At 46.4% G+C, this 22,318-nt stretch overlaps 1 protein-coding gene across 3 annotated transcripts in view; it reads right to left on the reverse strand.

Annotated features, from left to right (window-relative positions):
• Positions 1 to 1,917: 1,917 nt before the first annotated feature.
• The window catches only part of NDUFS8 (NADH:ubiquinone oxidoreductase core subunit S8), a 58,346-nt gene continuing 37,945 nt past the window's right edge, over positions 1,918 to 22,318 (reverse strand). For all 3 annotated transcript variants that reach the window (XM_063958390.1, XM_063958391.1, XM_063958389.1), the window contains exons 5-7: positions 14,073 to 14,245; positions 11,745 to 11,873; positions 1,918 to 2,861 (exon numbers count right to left, since the gene is read on the reverse strand). In XM_063958390.1, the coding sequence (XP_063814460.1) occupies positions 2,730 to 2,861; positions 11,745 to 11,873; positions 14,073 to 14,245 (434 nt within the window). In that variant the 3' untranslated portion in view covers positions 1,918 to 2,729. The remainder of the gene's footprint in view (positions 2,862 to 11,744; positions 11,874 to 14,072; positions 14,246 to 22,318) is intronic.

A 22,318-nucleotide genomic window follows, 5' to 3' on the forward strand; every position in this document is an offset into this window, starting at 1 on the left:
CTGCAGGTGACGTATAAGGGAGGATGTTCCGAGGTGGTTAACGTCCTTACCCCTACTTATTACAGCTTGACAAAGGCAACACACGGCTTGACACCAGTTGTCCGCATTTCTGTTGAAATAATTCCACACTGAAGAGCTGATTTTTTTCGTATTTTGACCAGGCATATCAATGGCCATATTCCTCCCACGGACAACAGGTGTCTCCCCGGGTGCCTGACTTAAACAAACCACATCACCATCAGAATCCTCCTTGTCAATTTCCTCCCCAGCAACACCCATATCCTCATCCTGGTGTACTTCAACAGTGACATCTTCAATTTGACTATCAGGAACTGGACTGCGGGTGCTCCTTCCAGCACTTGCAGGGGGCGTGCAAATGGTGGAAGGCGCAAGCTCTTCCCGTCCAGTGTTGGGAAGGTCAGGCATCGCAACCGACACAATTGGACTCTCCTTGGGGATTTGTGATTTCGAAGAACGCACAGTTCTTTGCTGTGCTTTTGCCAGCTTAAGTCTTTTCTTTTTTCTAGCGAGAGGATGAGTGCTTCCATCCTCATGTGAAGCTGAACCACTAGCCATGAACATAGGCCAGGGCCTCAGCCGTTCCTTGCCACTCCGTGTCGTAAATGGCATATTGGCAAGTTTACGCTTCTCCTCAGACGCTTTTAATTTTGATTTTTGGGTCATTTTACTGATCTTTTGTGTTTTGGATTTTACATGCTCTGTACTATGACATTGGGCATCGGCCTTGGCAGACTACGTTGATGGCATTTCATCGTCTCGGCCATGACTAGTGGCAGCAGCTTCAGCACGAGATGGAAGTGGATCTTGATCTTTCCCTATTTTTTTTTTAACCTCCACATTTTTGTTCTCCATATTTTAATGCGCACAACTAAGAGCCACCACAGGTATACAATGTAGATGGATGGATAGTATAGTATTATATTACTTATGGACGACGAGTGCACTGACGACACAGAGGTAGGTACAGCCGTGGCCTACCGTACTGATATACAGTATAATATAGATATATATATATATATAGATATATATATATATATAGATATTATTATATATATATATATATATATATATATATATATAACGGACCTGGTGGACACTGTCAGCAGACTGCTAAACTAGTATGAAGAAGAAAAAAAAAGCCACCACAGGAGTGTTTTTCAGGCAGACAAACGTATACTGGACTGGTGGTCACTGTCAGCAAAACTGTGCACTGTACTCCTGCTAGAACTGCTCCCCAGTCCCCACAATTAGGCAGTGTGAGCAGTGCACTCAGCACAGATATATGCAGCAGTGCAGCACACTGAGTGAGCACAGATATGGTGGAGCGTTTTTTTTCAGGCAGAGAAACAACGGATTAAACTCACTGGTGGTATTATAATCAAAACCCTGCACTGTACTCCCTTACAGCTGCTCCCCGTCCCCAATCCTCCCCACAATTATAACTAAGTCACTCAGTCTTTTCTACTATAACGGAGAGGACGCCAGCCACGTCCTCTCCCTATCAATCTCAATGCACGTGTGAAAATGGCGGCGACGCGCGGCTCCTTATATAGAATCCGAATCTCGTGAGAATCAGACAGCGGGATGACGACGTTCGGGCGCGCTCGGGTTAACCGAGCAAGGCGGGAGGATCCGAGTCGCTCGGACCCGTGAAAAAAAAGGTGAAGTTCGGGCGGGTTCGGATCCCGAGGATCCGAACCCGCTCATCACTACCGTTGCCAGAGTACAGTATCTTGGAATAGAAGCAGTGATTTTACAGTTACAATCTCATACCTTTTTACAATAACAGTATCACCAAAACACATAGCTACCAGGGAAAGCACACACAAACTCACACATCATCCAGTAGAGTAATACAGCTTTGATCTCCCCCAAGTAAAGAAAATACATCAACTGTTTCCATTCAAACAAAAATCAGATTTTATTATGAAATACATTAATGTAGCAGAGGCACAAATATGCAATGCTGATGCCGGAGCCGTACAAAGCTTTACTCCCAGAATCCTATGCAGCAGATACAGACAGAATGAACTGTACCTTGCAGGGTTAAACATTAAGGAGTCACCAAGTATTCCACAAAAGATTTCTTACATTTACAGAACCATTACCTGCCTAGCACACACTCGCTTAGTAAACCATAGTCCACGTGTCAAATGAAGCCAGACCCTTACCATCATTATAGTGGGTAGAGTGGTTTTAAGTAGAGATGAGCGGGTTCGGTTTTACCCTAATCTCCTTATTGGCTTTTGGACGTCACGTGTTTTGGTTAGCCAATAAGAAAAATCCAGAAAATAAGAAATGGCGATAATTCTAGCGTAAAGAACCGAGTAAATCCGAACCCGCTCGTCTCTAGTTTTAAGCTGGTTTACAGAATAAAATATCAAACAATAAATGGAGCAGCAGCCAGTGTTTGCGTGAATGACAGGATTGCTGCATTAGCTCTCTATAGAAAACATGGGTTCGGTTCACAGAAAATAAATTCTCTGTTGACTAAATGGCAAAGAGCAAAGTTTTGCATTATTTCCAGGCAATGGCAAACTTAGAAGCTGCTGAGCCACAGATGTTCCTCCGTCCTTATCGCGGCCCAGTCAATATAGGTGCTCTGCAAGGTGACCAAATTAGTGGGGTGGGGTTCTAGAATGGGACCTTCCTCTGCACAGACATGCAGGAAGTCAGCTTTGAATGTTCTGGGGGCATGGGGGAAACCCTCAGCGATAGAGAAAGTCAGCCTGGATATTTGCACCAATCTCCGCCTCCCATTTGTCACCGTTGTTTAAGAGTTTTTCTTTGTTGTACAGAAGCTCTTCGTGCGTTTCTGTGCTGAATTCAAAATTCGGGCCCTGCAGGAAAAAGATAATTCATGTGAGAAAGCGAGAGATCAGCTGGATTTATGGCGAGGAACTAACTCCACAAAACGTTTAAAAAAGGAAGTGAGTGGGGTTATTTTCACTTTGTTCTTTCATAAATCTACATTATTCTGCTCAGTGAGATATGTTTATGTGCTATACTGAGCACTAGCTGGCGCACTGGTCCTGTTAACAAGGAACATGAAATAAGGGCCCTCTAGTGGCCAGAGTGAAAACTGCATAGCACTTGTTTGTTGTCAACAATTAATAATACTAATACGCTAGATCGCTGTTTGTTACATCGCCCCTGTTTTATTCCACCCAGACAAGCCGAGAAGAGTACATACAACTTTTAAAAACAGAACAGTGTTTCAGTTTGGTGCCTATTTTATGAATACTGTAAACAGCTTTAGAAATACTTAAGGATAAAGTCCCAACGCTGTTGCGGATATATTTGGCATTGTGATACAGGCGTAAAAATAAGAATTTACTTACCGATAATTCTATTTCTCATAGTCCGTAGTGACTGGGCACAAAAGTAAAAGCATGAACTAGCTGGTGTGCACTGGCTCCTCCCCCTATGACCCTCCTCCAAGCCTCAGTTAGGATACTGTGCCCGGACGAGCGTACATAATAAGGAAGGATATTGAATCCCGGGTAAGACTCATACCAGCCACACCAATCACACCGTACAACCTGTGATCTGAACCCAGTTAACAGTATGATAAACGAAGGAGCCTCTGAAAAAGATGGCTCACAACAATAATAACCCGAATTTTGTAACAATAACTATATACAAGTATTGCAGACAATCCGCACTTGGGATGGGCGCCCAGCATCCACTACGGACTATGAGAAATAGAATTATCGGTAAGTAAATTCTTATTTTCTCTAACGTCCTAAGTGGATGCTGGGACTCCGTAAGGACCATGGGGATTATACCAAAGCTCCCAAACGGGCGGGAGAGTGCGGATGACTCTGCAGCACCGAATGAGAGAACTCCAGGTCCTCCTCAGCCAGGGTATCAAATTTGTAGAATTTAGCAAACGTGTTTGCCCCTGACCAAGTAGCTGCTCGGCAAAGTTGTAAAGCCGAGACCCCTCGGGCAGCCGCCCAAGATGAGCCCACCTTCCTTGTGGAATGGGCTTTTACAGATTTTGGCTGTGGCAGGCCTGCCACAGAATGTGCAAGCTGAATTGTACTACAAATCCAACGAGCAATCGTCTGCTTAGAAGCAGGAGCACCCAGCTTGTTGGGTGCATACAGGATAAACAGCGAGTCAGATTTCCTGACTCCAGCCGTCCTGGAAATATATATTTTCAGGGCCCTGACTACGTCCAGTAACTTGGAGTCCTCCAAGTCCCTAGTAGCCGCAGGCACCACAATAGGCTGGTTCACGTGAAACGCTGAAACCACCTTTGGGAGAAATTGAGGACGAGTCCTCAATTCTGCCCTATCCGTGTGAAAAATCAGGTAAGGGCTTTTATAAGATAAAGCCGCCAATTTTGAGACACGCCTGGCTGAAGCCAGGGCTAACAGCATTACCACCTTCCATGTGAGATATTTTAATTCCACAGTGGTGAGTGGTTCAAACCAATGTGATTTTAGGAACCCCAAAACCACATTGAGATCCCAAGGTGCCACCGGGGGCACAAAAGGAGGCTGTATATGCAGTACCCCTTTGACAAACGTCTGGACTTCAGGCACAGAAGCCAGTTCTTTTTGGAAGAAAATCGACAGGGCCGAAATTTGAACCTTAATGGACCCTAATTTTAGGCCCATAGACAGTCCTGTTTGCAGGAAATGTAGGAAGCGACCCAGTTGAAATTCCTCTGTAGGGGCCTCTTTGGCCTCACACCACGCAACATATTTTCGCCAAATGCGGTGATAATGTTTCGCGGTTACATCCTTCCTGGCCTTTATCAGGGTAGGGATGACTTCTTCTGGAATGCCTTTTTCCTTCAGGATCCGGCATTCAACCGCCATGCCGTCAAACGCAGCCGCGGTAAGTCTTGGAACAGACAAGGTCCCTGCTGGAGCAGGTCCTTTCTTAGAGGTAGAGGCCACGGGTCCTCCGTGAGCATCTTTTGAAGTTCCGGGTACCAAGTCCTTCTTGGCCAATCCGGAACCACGAGTATAGTTCTTACTCCTCTCCTTTTTATGATTCTCAGTACTTTTGGTATGAGAGGCAGAGGAGGGAACACATACACTGACTGGTACACCCATGGTGTTACCAGAGCGTCCACCGCTATTGCCTGAGGGTCCCTTGACCTGGCGCAATATCTGTCTAGTTTTTTGTTGAGACGGGACGCCATCATGTCCACCTTTGGTTTTTCCCCAACGGTTTACCATCTCTTGGAAGACTTCTGGATGAAGTCCCCACTCCCCCGGGTGAAGGTCGTGTCTGCTGAGGAAGTCCGCTTCCCAGTTGTCCACTCCCGGAATGAACACTGCTGACAGTGCTATCACATGATTCTCCGCCCAGCGAAGAATCCTTGCAGCTTCTGCCATCGCCCTCCTGCTTCTCGTGCCGCCCTGTCTGTTTACGTGGGCGACTGACGTGATGTTGTCCGATTGGATCAATACCGCCTGACCCTGAAGCAGGGGTTTTGCTTGAGTTAGGGCATTGTAAATGGCCCTTAGTTCCAGAATGTTTATATGAAGAGATGTTTCCATGCTTGACCACAAGCCCTGGAAATTTTGTCCCTGTGTTACTGCTCCCCAGCCTCTCAGGCTGGCATCTGTGGTCACCAGGATCCAATCCTGAATGCCGAATCTGCGGCCCTCTAGAAGATGAGCACTCTGCAGCCACCACAGAAGAGACACCCTTGTCCTTGGCGACAGGGTTATCCGCTGATGCATCTGAAGATGCGATCCGGACCATTTGTCCAGAAGATCCCACTGAAACGTCTTGCATGGAATCTTCCGAATGGAATCGCTTCGTAAGAAGCCACCATTTTTCCCAGGACCCTCGTGCACTGATGCACTGACACCTGGCCTGGTTTTAGGAGATTCCTGACTAGCTCGGATAACTCCCTGGCCTTCTCCTCTGGGAGAAACACCTTTTTCTGGACTGTGTCCAGAATCATTCCTAGGAACAGGAGACGTGTCGTTGGAATCAGCTGCGATTTTGGAATATTTAGAATCCACCCGTGCTGACGTAACACTAACTGAGATAGTGCTACTCCGACTTCTAACTGTTCCCTGGACCTTGCCCTTATCAGGAGATCGTCCAAGTAAGGGATAATTAAAACGCCTTTTCTTCGAAGAAGAATCATCATTTCGGCCATTACCTTGGTAAAGACCCGAGGTGCCGTGGACAATCCAAACGGCAGCGTCTGAAACTGATAATGACAGTTTTGTACTACAAACCTGAGGTACCCTTGGTGAGAAGGGTAGATTGGGACGTGGAGATAAGCATCTTTGATGTCCAGAGACACCATATAGTCCCCTTCTTCCAGGTTTGCTATCACTGCTCTGAGTGACTCCATCTTGAATTTGAACCTCTTTATGTAAGTGTTCAAGGATTTTAGATTTAAAATTGGTCTCACCGAGCCGTCCGGCTTCGGTACCACAAACAGCATGGAATAATACCCCTTTCCCTGTTGTAGGAGAGGTACCTTGATTATCACCTGCTGGGAATACAGCTTGTGAATGGCTTCCAAAACTGCCTCCCTGTCGGAGGGAGACTTTGGTAGAGCAGACTTCAGGAACCGGCGAGGGGGAGACGTCTCGAATTCCAGTTTGTACCCCTGTGATACTACCTGCAGAATCCAGGGGTCCACTTGCGAGTGAGCCCACTGCGCGTTGAAATTTTTGAGACGGGCCCCCACCGTGTCCGAGTCCGCTTGTAAAGCCCCAGCGTCATGCTGAAGACTTGGCAGAAGCAGAGGAGGGCTTCTGCTCCTGTGAAGAGGCTGCCTGGTGCAGTCTTTTTCCTCTTCCTCTGCCCCGGGGCAGAAATGAGTGGCCTTTTGCCCGCCTGTACTTATGGGGACGAAAGGACTGAGTTTGAAAAGACGGTGTCTTTTTCTGCTGAGAGGTGACCTGGGGTAAAAAGGTGGACTTTCCGGCCGTTGCCGTGGCCACCAGGTCCGATAGACCGGCCCCAAATAACTCCTCCCCTTTAAACGGCAATACTTCCATATGTCGTTTGGAATCCGCATCCCCTGACCACTGTCGCGTCCATAACGCTCTTCTGGCAGAAATGGACATAGCACTCACTCTTGATGCCAGGGTGCAAATATCCCTCTGTGCATCACGCATATATAGTAATGCATCCTTCAAATGCTCTATAGTTAGTAATATACTGTCCCTATCCAGGGTATCAATATTTTCAGTCAGGGAATCCGACCACGCAACTCCAGCACTGCACATCCAGGCTGATGCGATTGCTGGTCGCAGTATAACACCAGTATGTGTGTATATACCCTTCAGGATATTTTCCAGCCTTCTATCCGCTGGTTCTTTGAGGGCGGCCGTATCAGGAGACGGTAACGCTACTTGTTTAGATAAACGTGTGAGCGCTTTATCTACTCTAGGGGGTGTTTCCCAACGCGCCCTAACCTCTGGCGGGGAAGGGTATAGTGCCAATAATTTATTAGAAATTAGCACTTTTTTATCGGGGGAAACCCACGCTTTATCACACACCTCATTTAATTCATCTGACTCAGGAAAAGCTACTGGTAGTTTTTTCACTCCCCACATAATACCCTTCTTTGTGGTACTTGTAGTGTCAGAAATGTTCAATGCCTCCTTCATTGCCGTGATCATGTAACGTGTGGCCCTACTGGACATTACGTTTGTCTCCTCACCGTCGACACTGGACTCAGTATCCGTGTCTGGGTCTGTGTCGACCCACTGAGGTAACGGGCGTTTTATCGCCCCTGACGGTGTCTGAGACGCCTGGACAGGCACTAATTGATTTGTCGGCTGTCTCATGTCGTCAACAGTTTTTTGTAAAGTGCTGACATTGTCACGTAGTTCTTTAAATACAACCATCCAGTCAGGTGTCGACTCCCTAGGGGGTGACATCACTAATACAGGCAATTGCTCTGCTTCCACATCATTTTCCTCCTCATACATGTCGACACAATCGTACCGACACCCAGCACACACACAGGGAATGCTCTGATAGAGGACAGGACCCCACTAGCCCTTTGGGGAGACAGAGGGAGAGTTTGCCAGCACACACCAGAGCGCTATATATATATATCTCAATAGGGATAACCTTATATAAGTGTTACTCCCTTTTATAGCTGCTGTTTATAATTTAGCTGCCAATAGTGCCCCCCCTCTCTCGTTTTTACCCTGATTCTGTAGGGACTGCAGGGGAGAGTCAGGGAGCCGTCCTTCCAGCGGAACTGTGAGGGAAAATGGCGCTTGTGTGCTGAGGAGATAGGCTCCGCCCCTTCACGACGGCCTTATCTCCCGCTTTTTTCTGGAAAACTGGCAGGGGTTAAATACATCCATATAGCCCAGGAGCTATATGTGATGTATTTCTTTTGCCATCCTAAGGTATTTCTGTTTTTATTGCGTCTCAGGGCGCTCCCCCCCAGCGCCCTGCACCCTCAGTGACCGGAGTGTGAAGTGTGCTGAGAGCAATGGCGCACAGCTGCAGTGCTGTGCGCTACCTTAGTTGAAGACAGGAACGTCTTCTGCCGCCGATTTCACCGGACCTTTTCGTTCTTCTGGCTCTGTAAGGGGGCCGGCGGCGCGGCTCCGGGACCCATCCAGGCTGAACCTGTGATCGTCCCTCTGGAGCTAATGTCCAGTAGCCTAAGAAACCCAATCCACTCTGCACGCAGGTGAGTTCGTTTCTTCTCCCCTTAGTCCCACGATGCAGTGAGCCTGTTGCCAGCAGGACTCACTGAAAATAAAAAACCTAAAATAAACTTTTACTCTAAGCAGCTCAGGAGAGCCACCTAGCATGCACCCTTCTCGTTCGGGCACAAAAATCTAACTGAGGCTTGGAGGAGGGTCATAGGGGGAGGAGCCAGTGCACACCAGCTAGTTCAAGCTTTTACTTTTGTGCCCAGTCTCCTGCGGAGCCGCTGTTCCCCATGGTCCTTACGGAGTCCCAGCATCCACTTAGGACGTTAGAGAAATAGGCACAAAGCACCTTGTTTACAGTCAGATGAATATCATGCTAGAGAGCGCAGATTTGCAGCTGGACAGAATGGTGCTTTGCATGCAGGGAAATGCTGCCTGTGTGTAGCTCACAAAACACTCACCAGGATGCGTACTACCATCTCTCAAACAATTTGCTCATTTTAGAAATGGTGGCTTTATGGTTAGATGGGCCAAAATTGGATCCGCGTTTACACAAAAACATGTTATTGCATCTCCCAAAGCATAAGTGCCAGCATCGGGGGGAAAAGGATGCCTGTATCAGGACTAATAGGCTAGCCCCTGGCATCCTATAAGCAGCAGTAAAAGTAACGCTGCTAATCGGATACCGTCCCATGTATGCGAATGAATGACAGAACAGTGATCGTTCTGTCCTTTATTGACATCACTCACTGGGGGAAATTCAAATGTTTTGTGCACCAGCAGCCACTAGATGGCACCCAATGAGCTATTTAATTGTAGCTTCGTTCGGGCATGATGGCTGCTGGCCTAGGTATTTCACCTTACACCTCTGTGGGGTGGCGAGCTGGAATGCGCAAAAAGTGACCCATTTGGGCGTGGCTGAAGCAGATCTCTATGGGCACGATTAGCACATAAAAATCTCAAAACAAATGAATTGCGACCGATAATCTCCCGTCACTTTAGATGGGAGATCGGGCGCGCAAAACAATTAAATACCGCCCACTGTGTATCCAGGTTTCGATATGTCGGCGCGTCAGTGTATACCCAGCTTAACTGAAGTACACAGACGGATACATATAAAGATACTAGTACTTTGTACCAGTCATTTCCCTGATTGTCTTTTGTTCTTCTCTTAGACCCTTTCCATATCTCTCCCCCTATTCCTCCCATCTCCCCTTCTGAATGGTTTACTACTGTTTACACTCTTTTCTTACATCATTAAATGGTTTCCTTCTCTTCTCTGTCCTCCATATTTTCTATACCCCTCCTCCTCCTCTCCCTTTCTCGCTGGGGCTATGGTAGGGAGCGTGCCTAGCAGATTGATAGCTGTTGTGGCTGGCATTTACATTTTTTTCTCCTTTTTTCCTTTTCTCTGTACCTTTTTCTCCCCATGTCTGTACCCCTTTTACACCGTCTCTCTCTCCACCTTTCCTAGGACTTATCTGTCGCTCCTTATTCCAGTCCCTTTATCTCTCCATTTACCAGTATTCACTCTTCTATCTTTCCCCAGTTTCCTTTTCTTCTCTCACCGCCACGACTCTTTCACTTTCTTCTCTTTCCTGCCAACTTTGTTCCAAAATTACAGATAGAGCGATGGGACCAATATACAGGATCAGCAGTGACACATATATTGACTATATATCTACATAGCCCGGCCAAGTCCACCCTGTCCCTTTCCTGGTGACAAGGATGCGCGAGTTGAGGAGAGACCAATGACCAGAGAGCAGAAGTTGAGGAGGAAGGGAGGTGGGGTAGGTATGACCAGACTCACTGATGGGTGGAGGTGAGGAGGGTTGGATGTAGGGCAGGTCTAATACACTTACACATAGCAGCTTGTGGACTGGTTGTGGACGGGGTGAGGCTGAGCGGTATAAGTAAATCAAAGGCATAATAGTATGATAAGACATGTCAAAAGATGAAGGGTATATTCTAAGTAGGCAAAATTATTCCACAGTTAGTGCATTGGCTCACACATAGTGATTTTTCTATTCTGTAGTTCCTTCCACTGTGCCGATTTCCTCTCTTATTATTTACTGTTTTTGTTTGTTTATGCTCTTTTTTTTAGCAGTTGTTAATTTCTGAAACTACATAAAAAATGCATAATGATGTATCCCATATAATAAAAGGCCAACACTGCTCCCCACCTCTATATAGGGGGAAATTCAGGTGTGTAGCGCTCCAGCAGCCCCTATATGGCGCCTGACTAGACAATAGAAGCATTGCTCAGTTTGGGCATGCACAGGCTCCAGCCCTGACATTACTGTTATGTTGTTCCGTAATTTTCATGGGCTGGTAACTAGTCGCATATAAATGAAACATCAAGAACTAATCACAGCTATTGTGTAACTGACCATAATGATTTATTAAACAGGTATACTATTGTCATTCACAAGGTGCAAGTTAGATAACATTTATGGGATCCCGATTCTTACGAAGCAGACACGGGTAAGGGCTGTTCTCCCCTCCCGGTGCCTAAACCTAACCCCGCTGTCCCCGCTGCCTAAACCTAACCCTCCGAGGGGTGGGGGGTGTTCAGTGCTTAACCATAAACCCCCGCCCCGCCTAACCCCCTCCCCCCCCCCCCCCCCATGGTACGCAGCCTAGCCCCCCCCCCCCCCCCCCGGATTCTGGCTGTCGGTATTCCAGCGCCGGGATGGTATACTCATTCTGGATGCTGGTTGTCGGCATTCAGAATAGGGTCAGTTTTCTGGCTGCTGGGATACAGACAGCTGGGATCCTGACTGCTTCCCCACTTAGAGGCCCATTAATCAATGACCTCCTCACTATCATGTTTGAAAGAGGACAGGAGCCAATTGGCTTGAGCCCCATTTATCATACACAAGGTGTTTTAAATAGCTAAAACTCATTAATAAATGGCCCCCTTAATATCCAGCAAGAGATTTTATAGCAACAAAAAAAAAAAAAAAAAAAAATAATCCATCATTCTGGAGGAGGAGGAGGGGATGTCTTGTAAATCTGAGCTTTCAGGGACCATATTTGTAATACTTTGTAATAACCCCCCTCCTTTCCTGTACTAAGCATTTGTGAGACCAAGCATCATATCACCTCCACAATGGCATCCACAGGGCATGCCTCCTGGCAGAAGCCGCAGTAAATACACTTTGTCATGTCGATGTCATATCTCGTTGTCCGTCGGCTTCCATCTGCACGTGGCTCTGCCTCAATCGTGATGGCCTACAAAAGAACAAGGGGTTATTTGATTGTTAGTCCAGTAATATCGCACAATAGGGGGGGCGTTTTATAGAACTACTGTTTACACATACTGTAGGTTACATGTTCTGAAGAACCTCATTTATCTGTGCCCTTATTTCTTATTAAATGCACACTTCTAACAGAAGTGTGCATTTAATAAGAAGAGCTGAGGCAAAGTAGAAACTTATCACAGCATATACTCATACAATGATATAATACAGTATACACGGTATCAGGACTCTGGGTCGACACCAATTAAGTAGACACCCATTAGACAGACACTAGTTTAACTTTTTTTTTTTTATTGTGTACTTTTTCATACGTTACGACCCACACGGACTACGATTGGGAACGGTAACCTGTGCCTTGCCCGCAGCATTGCGAGTGAAGCAAGCCATGCAAGGGGACGCGGTGCACTAATTAGGGTTCCCAGTCACTTGACGGAGAAAACGACACAACCCCCCCACCCCTAATGTCGACCTTTTTTTAATGTTGACCTAATGGCCGTGTCGACCTAGGGTCCCATACACGTATACACTTAGGGGTACATTTGCAAAGTGTGGGTTTTTAGAAGTGGAGATGTTAAGTAAAATCTGATTGGTTGCTATTTAGCACCTTCTAGAAGATAATACCTAGAATCTGATTGGTTCCTATGGGCAACATCTCCACTTCTAAAAATCCGCACCACCTCTTAGTGTGTGTTAAAAGAGGAGGTTTTTGTTTTTTTTTGCCAAATATACCATTGTGGTTATTACAAAAGTTATTCAACCAAAATCCCGCTCAATCAATGTCTTCATAACCATCCCAAAGGTGCGCCATGGCTCTGCAATACGCCTCACACTGTCTGTGGACGGAACTCATTCCATCGCAAAACTATTTATTCTAGTATTATCAAAAAAGCCCTTAAAACATCAAAGGAAAAAGGAACAAATTGATCTCATATGAGAGATACATTGTACATATTAAAAAAATACATGTAAATCGTGATATACCATTATAGACATTAAAATGTTTAAATATTGGGAGTACTTTTGCGATCTGAGTGGATGGCCAAAATTAAGCAGGAACCTACAAAGAGTACTGGCTATTATAGTTATGCGATTTGCACTGTGTGGCTACAGCAAATTCTATTGTGTGAAATAGAGTAGCCACCATCACGCAAATATCAACAGTTAGAGACCCTGCAGAATGGTGACAGGAAAATAACTACAGGATAAAACATAAGATCATAAGCCAAATGGAACTGCATATGGAGAAGAAAGAAATCCTAACCCCCAATAATCCCTGCATCAGTAGCCGCATCTGCCAGGCATTGGAACACCTCAAGTATAAGATGCACCAGAACTAGCACGTGCGATCTGGACCTGTCAGCAAGCCCTAGGCCAATTGCTCCATCCACCTCTCAAATGACCCAAGCTAATGAAAAGATGGCCCTAAAGAAGGCCAATGCCGCAATGTAATCTTCCTATTTAAGTAACATTTGTGGTACACCTAGACAGATGTGCTTTGGAGTCCCTACCTTATGCAGACTCATTTCATTTCATCATATCCTTACTGGGAAGGGAACAACCTGCATTCTGAAACCTTCCATCAGGATTGGTCTATTCTTTATATAAAAGGTCTTACAACCGAGGGGAAAGAGACTGTCAGGAACCTTTGACTCCTGACCGTCCTGGGTATTTAGTGACTGCCAAATGGCATTCACATAATACTCTACTCCCTGATGGAATCCCTGTCAAAGCAAGAGGTAACCCCAATAACAGAATCTTCAACCATATCACCTGCCTCCTGGGTCCAATCCCTCCCAGGACTGAGGAGCCACCAGATCTGATGCTGCTGCTGTCTAGAAGCACTATAGCCTTATATAAATCGGTGTTGCACCTCAAGGCTCTGGTGGGATGCACATTGTGAGGCAGGGGGTTTTCCTGCTTCACTACTGGGCATATGGTGCTAGCGGCATAAGCTCTGCTACAGACTGGGCCAAGGATCTTGCACAAGGTGGCTCTGCCATCACAGTGTGGACTACTTCCCTGTAGAAGGAGTTGCTGATGGCTGTGCGGAGGCTTCTTGTGTATGACACTGGAGACAATGTAGTGATCAGAGGCTGCGCACAACTGCAAAGCCAGATTATCCTGCTGCTAGAGTTTTAGATTCGGAGGTCCTTGCGTGTGCTAGTAGTACCTGGGCAGGGCAGACGGCTTCACAGAGTTTGCATGCGATGCAGCGCTCCTCTCCAGATGGATATCTGCGCAGTGCGTGCTCACCGCGGAACCGTGGGCTTAATGGACCCTTCTCAAAAGGGTAATTAATAGTGGCCGGTTCCCGGAACAAGTAACTGAGCGTCATGCCCAAGCCTAGAACAAATCAGAAAGAAAGGGTTAAAAGTAAGGGAACCCAAGCGCATTACTACAAAAATAGGATTTAGTACGGACATCGCTATGGCTTATTTACTAACAATGTTCTTAGTGCAAATATGCAGTGCTACAGAGCACCAACCCACATTTAGGTTTTTTTTATTTTCATCGTTTTTATTGAGCATTTTTAAAAACTTTTACATAATTCTCAAACGAGAAGAGAAATACAAACAAGCAGAAAAATTATTATTATTTATCTATCAAAGCCTTGTGTATTCAGTATTGTTTGATATATGAATAATAGTGCACGTTTACCAGCCATAGGTCTTTTAAGCATATAGAGAAATGGAGTGGTATTGTCGTAAACTCAGCTTGAGGAGGTAGTACAACAACATGCAATTCCAACTATTCTTCTTAATTTAACCCAACATTCTGCACAACCCTAACAGTAAGTAACTCTATTAGTTGGGCTGTAATCAGTCCGTAACTTCAGTTTGTCGCATAAAGGGTGACCCCAACCACCTGTCCAAAATTTTGTAACATTTGCTCTCTGACTGTCTGGACATAGACAAATTTCTCATGCCGTACAACTTCATTAGTCAAAGATACCCACGCCCCTACCGTTGGGCCAGAAGAGGCAAGCCAGGATCTGGCTATGCAAACCTTCCCTGGCATACATAGGTTAATGACATATCGTTGGGTAAGTTTATCAAGAATATCTTGCTCAAGAGCTGCCAGTACACAAAACGATGGGGTAAAAGCATCTAAGGGAATACCCGTTGCCACCAAGATATGAGTGGTTTCTTTCCATAACCCAGAGGACTACAGGACAGGTCCACAACAAATGCCAAAATGAGCCATTCGTTGAGGTACATTTTAGGACCAAGGGAATCACTGCTACCTCCCATTCTAAGTAAACGCTAAGGCATCAAGTAGACTAACAGAAATAGCTGAATTTGCTGAAATTTAGTTGATGTGGAGGGAGACAGAAAGACTTCCCCGGGCTGCATCCCACACTTAGAGACAATAGGCTCAGATCTGCCTCCCATTTGCTTCTAAGGTGTGTCATATCATCCCCATGATGAGAGGCCAGAAGATCAGAGTACATCGTACATATCAAGTGTGAACTACCAATTGATGTCAATAGCCGTTTGACTGGTGAATCCTGTATATTAGGAGGGGCGTCAGGAAATTGGGCTGAGCAAGCGTGCCTAAGTTGTAAGTATCTAAAAAAAAAAAAAGTGAATGTTTTGAATAGGGTGATCAACCTGCAGTTGTTGAAGTGTCTTGAAAACAGTCCCAAAATACAATTGCCGATAGTAGTTATGCCCCATTGACTCCAGAATTCACGCAACTGTAAACCAGCTAATTCTTTAAACCCTATCGTACCATCCAATGGAGTATCTGGGTCCCACCCTACCGCATGCAGAGTAATACCAGCCTGTGTCCAAACCTGTAACGCCTGCTTGAAGAGTGACTGTTTAATTAGCTTAAAATTTCCGCTTAGCAAAATATTCAGAGGCGTAAGACCCGGCAGCAGGTGTGATACTAGCAAGGAGGGGAGTGATGAACCAGTTGTGCTGAAATGTAATAAAACCTAAATAACGGCAACGCCATGCCCCTGATGCCACGTGTACGGGTTAAAGTATTAAGTTTAATCCTAACCCTCCGGCTGGACCAGATGAAAGACGATAGTATACCATCAATACACTTCCAAATTTTTTGGGGGGAATGTATATCAGGGAGTGCTACAGCACATATAACAATTTAGGGTGAGCAGTCGTCTTTATAAGATTGATTCTCCGAGTGACTGTAAGGGGCAATTTACCACACACCTTGATTCAAGATTTTAAATAGTCCAACTGAGGGTGGATGTTAAGAGGTACATATTGAGCTGGGTCGTGAGTTACCCATATGCCAAGGGAAGGGAAGGGAAGAGTCCCGAGTACTGTATTTGATAAATAAATGTATCATTTCTAACACCGTGGGCATAGATGTATCGTATCTAGAGACAAATAATATGTCGTCTGCGTATAGGGCTATTTTATCCACTTTGGGGCCAATCGTAAAGAGGATTTTAATTACCTACTGGTAAATCCTTTTCTTGTAGTCCATAAGGGATATTGGGGACCTTAGTACAATGGGTATAGAAGGGGTCCAAAGGAGCCGATGCACTTTCAATTTCTTCCACAGGGTGTGCTGGCTCCTCCCCTCTATGCCCTCCCATACAGCTCAGTCTAGGAAAACTGTGCCCAAAGAAGTGGTGAGATTAACGAACCAGCAAACACAACAATGAACTACAGTAGCAACAGCTAGCAAAACACAACAGTAACAGCTGTTGAAACAACTTCACACAAGAACAAAACCTTGCCGGAAAGTCACAGCACAGAGGCAGGCGTCCAGTATCCCTTATGGACTACGAGAAAAGGATTTACAGGTAGGTAATTAAAATCCTCTTTTCTCTATCATCCATAATGGATACTAGGGACCTTTGTACAATGGGGACGTCCCAAAGCTACCAATCAGGGTGGGAACGTGCTAAGACGCCTACAACACTGGACATCCTCTGCAGCCAGCGTATCAAACCTGTAAAACTTGACAAATGTGTTTGTCCCTGACCAGATAGCGGCCCGACACAGTTGTAGGGCCGACACCTGCCGGGCAGCTGCCCAGGAGGAACCCACAGACCTTTTGGAGTTAGCCGCAACAGAGCAATTGGCAAAGCCGCCGAAGTGTAGGCCTGTTGAACAGTAAGCCTAATCCAGCAGGCAATGGACTGCTTTGAAGCAGGACGACCCTTTTTGAGAGCATGATACAGCACAAAGAGGGTATCAGCAGTCCTCTTAACAAATTCTCAGGGCTCGCACCACATCCAATGACTCAGGAATTGAGGAAGAGACTGAAGCCGCCGGCACCACAATAGGCTGATGCAAGTGGAATGCAGATACCACCTTAGGTAGGAACTGTTGTCGAGTCCGGAGTTCCTCTCTGTCCACATGAAAGACCAAGTAGAGACTCTTACAGTACAAAGCACAAAGTTCGGAGACACGCCTAGCAGAAGTCAAGGCTAGGAGCATAACCGTCTTCCACGAAAGGTATTTGTCCTCCACCGACATCAGAGGTTCAAATCAAGAGGACTGTAGAAAGGACAAAACCACGTTTAGATCCCAAGGTGCCATGGGTGGCACAAAAGGAGGTTGGATGTACAGGACACCGTGCAGGAATGTCTGGACTTCAGGCACAGCAGCCAGTTTCTTCTGAAAGAAAATGAACAAGGCCGAGATCTGAACATTTATGCAGCCCAAACTTAGGCCCATATACACACCAGCCTGTAAGAAACGCAGAAAGCGCCCCAGGTTGCAATCTGCAGGAGGATAATTTTGGCCCTCACACCAAGAGACGTATCATTTCCAGATATGGTGCTAGTGCTTCGACGTAACTGGTTTTCTGGCTTGAATCATGGTGGTAATAACTTTTCCTGGGATGCCCTTCTCAGATAGAAGGTTCTGCTCAACCGCCATGCCATCAAAGGAAGCCGCCATAAGTCCGGGTAGATGAATGATCCTTGTTGAAGAAGATCTTCCCTTAGCGGTAGGGGCCTGGGGTCTTCTATGGCCATCTCCAGAAGAACGGTGTACCAAACCCTCAGAGGCAAGTCAGGGGCGATGAGAATCGCCTGATCTCCCTCTTGATTCGCTTGAGAACCTTTGGGGAACAACGGAATCAGAGGAAAAAGGTACACCAGCTGGTAAACCTATGGAGTCGTCAGCACATCCAATGCCAGAGGGTCCCTCGTTCTGGAACAATAGCACTGAAGCTTCTTGTTGAGCCGAGAGGCCATCAGGTCGATCTGTGGGCAGCCCCACAGATCTGTTATCAGTTGAAATACCTGAGGGTGAAGACCCCCCTCTCCTGGGTGGATGTTGTGACGGCTGAGGAAGTCTGCTTCCCAGTTGTCGACTCCTGGAATGAATATGGTCACCACCACCCTTGCATTCTGTTCGGCCCAGCAGAGAATCTTGGATACCTCTCTCATGTAGGCCCTGCTTTTTATTCCACCTTGCCGATTGACGTAAGCCACAGCCGTGGCGTTGTCTGACTGTACCTGAATGCCAGGCCTTGGAGCAGATGAGCTGCCTGTAGCAGAGCATTGTAGATCGCTCTGAGTTCCAGTATGTTTAGAGGGAGGCGGCTTTCGAGGAGTGTCCACCAGCCCTGGAACAGTTGTCCGTAGGTTACCACTCCCCAGCGGCTGGCATCTGTGGTCAAGAGAATCCAATCCTAGATCCGAAGGCTCCGCCCCTACAAGAGGATGGAGGATTATAACCACCACAGGAGGGAGATCCTGTCCTTCGGTGAGAGACGTATGACCTAGTGCATCTGCAGATGTGAACCCGGCCATTTTCTTCAGGAGATCCAGTTGGAATATCCTCGTATGGAATCTGCCAAATTGAATGTCCTCGAAGTAGGCCACCATCTTCCCCAACAGACGGGTGTAAAGATGTACTGAGACCCGGTCCTTCTGCAGAACGGGCCGAACCAATTCCTGAATTGCGTTCGACTTGTCTGCAGGGAGGCAGACCTTGTGAGCCACCGTGTCCAGGATCATCCCGAGAAACTGGGGACACTGGGCTGGCTCCAGGTGGGACTTTTGAAAGTTCAGAATCTACCCGAGGCGTAATAGCAGGGATGTAGTGCGGTAGATACGGTCCAGCAGTACTTCCTTTGATCAGCAGATCGTCCAGGTAGGGGACAATGTTCACACCTTGAATCACGCGTAGGAACATAATTTCCGCCAACACCTTGGTGAAAACCCTTGGGGCCGTGTCTGGAACGGATAATGTTCCTGCAGCAGAGCAAACCTGAGGTAAGCTTGATGAGGCGGCCATATCGGTATATGGGAGGTAAGCATCCTTTATATCCAGGGAGACCAATAACTCTCCCTCCTCCAGACCTGAGATCACGGCTCTCAGATACTCTATTTTGAACAGGAAAACCCGCAGATATGGGTTTAACGACTTGATGTTTAAAATGGGTCTCACTGAACTGTCCGCTAGGTAAGGAGGGAGGAGAGAAGGTCCCCATTGCGCCTAAACCCTGACAGGCTATGGCCAAGGGGCTGGGGGCGGAATTACAGGGAATTCACGCCCCATCCTGGAAGCCCAAGGACGCCATCTGTATCACCCTTACATATGGCTGCCAAGTCCCTGGTGGTCTAGCAGTGGCTCAGAAAGGACAGAGAACCGCTGCCAGGACCACCGGTGACTGCTCCCTCCCCATCGGTGGTGTTGCCGCAAGCGGCGGGAAGCCACTTACCAATTTCCCCTGCTGCTCCTCCTCTGTGTAGGAGAGGTGGCTGGCGAGAGCAGCCGCAGAGGTCCTTTCACCAGCCACATGCTGCATCCAGCAGCAGCAGTAGCAGCGTTGACACTGACACTGCTACTAAGTTCCCCTCCGGCTGCTGCTCCTCCGTGTGCAGGATAGGTGGCTGGCGAGAGCCGCCGCGGAGGTCCTTTCACCGGCCACCGGACGTGTGCTGCATCCAGCAGCAGCGCTGACACTAGCGCTGCTGCTGAATAGAAAAAAAAAAAAAAAAAAAAGAAGTTTAAATAGGGCTTACTCCTTAAAAACATGACTGTGCTGAAGGCACCAAGAAAAAAAAACCTGGCTCCCCATGGGCAGGCGGGGTATGGGGGAGGAGAAGCCTCCTTGGTGCCCGCAGTGCTTACACCATACCCCACAGTCCTAGTGTCCACCTAGGCTGACAGAAAAAGCCCCTCGCTTCTTGTGATGAGGGCATGGGTATTTTACTCAAGTAGTCCTGCAACTCCCTGGCATCAGATGTCAGCTTGGTACTATACAATTGCTGGTAATACTCAAGAAACTGCACAGCAATGTCCTGGGTATGGGTATAAGACACTCCACTCTGTCCCCGTATCTCAATCACAGTATTGCTAGACTTCTCCGTACTTGCCAACCTGGCCAGGTAACTTCCTGGCCTATCCCCCATGGCATATTGAGAGTGTCTGGTAAACAATAAACGGTATTTAGCTCTTTCAGTGAGGCAAACTGTCCATCCCATTTGGGCATCTAACAACATTGTCTCAGGGGAAGCTAGGCCATCCTTCACATATATATTTTCAAGTGATCTACAAGAAGTTTCTAGGTCAACTTCTGTTTGTTTGGAAAACAATTTCAAATTCGCCACTTTTTGAATTAGGGTACCTCTAAGAAAAGACTTAAATGCGTCCCAAACCACGGAAGAAGAGCAGTGTTCTCATTTAGTGTCAAACTTCTGCCACATCTGTTCCAAATCAGCACCTGAGCCCATACATGTAAGCCAAAATTGATTCAATTTACAGAACACCTGCCCCCTCACACCTCCCATGTCTACGGTCAGCGTTAGGGGACAGTGGTCGGAAATACCTAACGTTTCATATTGTATAGATTGGATTCTGGGTATCAAATCTTTAGAGAACGCCAAATCAATTCTGGAAAAGGCAGAATGCGTAAGGGAAAAACAGGAATATGGTCTAACAGAAGGGTATCTCTGCCGCCATGCATCTATCAGCCCCTTACCCTCCAACATGGCCGAAAATTGTCTGCTTCCCAGTCTAGAGCCTACCCGTGACTCAGAGTGTCTATCTAATTCAGGGTTTACAATATTGTTATAATCACCCATACGGATGACTGGAGTGTCAGGGTATTTAGCAATAAACTCAGCGGCTTTCTTAAGAACCTCACCGGAGTAGGGAGGTGGTATGTAAATAGCTAATATTATAAGAGACAGCAAGTCGAGTAAACATTTTATAAAAACCATTTTCCCCACTCATCAATTTGCACCTGATCCACATGGTATAGAACCATCTTACAGATGAGGATTGAGACACTTCTAGGTGAGGAGGTATGAGTGGAATGATATGTCCAACCCACTCAAGACTTTTTCAGACGCAATACCTTAGCACCTGCCAAGTGTGTTTCTAATAAGCAAATGACATCCGATTCATAGCGTCAAAGCGGTTTAATCACCAGTGCCCTTTTGATCTTATCATTGAGACCTATTACATTCCAAGAGGTAAATTTAACTGAATTAGGTGCCATATTTCACTAACACAATAATCAAGAACCTAACACCCAACATATCTGTGGACAGGACCACCACTACCTGCTTGTACCCGGGTGGCAAACATGTTCTTGTGACATTATACTAATTTCTGCAGTGAAAATAGAAATAGACTGAAAGCAAAAAACGGAGTCCTCCCAACCTGAACCAACCCCCCCACCCTCTATGCCATACGGAACTTTGGCAAACCTATTCCTTAACAACTAAACTTTCCAACACCTAGCTGCAACTTAACATAAACCAATCTATTACACTGTTAAGGCAAAAAATACAGTGGCCTGACCAAAAAACATGCCACTATTGTCTCCATTAAAATACTCGGTCACTCAATCATGAATATAGAACTAGTGTGCACCTAAACACAGAGGCTGTCTATTACATCCTCAAGGCCATTACAAATAATCTGTCCTCAATCACTTCGCTTATCTCAAAATATCTCTGTAAAGATATAGGCAGGGGCTAAAACTGTATTTATGGTGTTGAAATCTTTATAGTGTTTAAAGTACTTTTTATTACTTTTGTTCCATTATCTATCTGGCTTGTGTCACTATTTACCCCATGTGTGTGTTCATTCCTTAGCCTATATAGTCTGTACTATAATCTTACTCAGGTAAATACAGGTGGGCTGTGACCTTGCACCTAGTGCTGTCATGTTATGTTATGTTATATTAGGAGGATGCCATTCTGTGTATGAGGTTACCAGTTATCATTGCTATGACTATTGAGTCCATCCATGATCCTCATATAGTCACACAGGAAGTATGGGGGCCAGGTAATGTCTCTGAAGATGCTCCTCCACAGGGGAAAATCAGGACCTAAACCAATTTCCCTGTCATTGTTCCTTCTGTTTACTTTCCTCTGTTAAACCCTGGTGTCTCACAGACAACTCGGAGCCTGACCCAGCATGTGGTCAGCAGGAGAAGGCCAGCTGTGGGAGGGAGTAGGGAAGG

Source organism: Pseudophryne corroboree, chromosome 3 (genome assembly GCF_028390025.1).
Source record: "Pseudophryne corroboree isolate aPseCor3 chromosome 3, aPseCor3.hap2, whole genome shotgun sequence".
NCBI classification, from domain to species: domain Eukaryota; kingdom Metazoa; phylum Chordata; class Amphibia; order Anura; family Myobatrachidae; genus Pseudophryne; species Pseudophryne corroboree.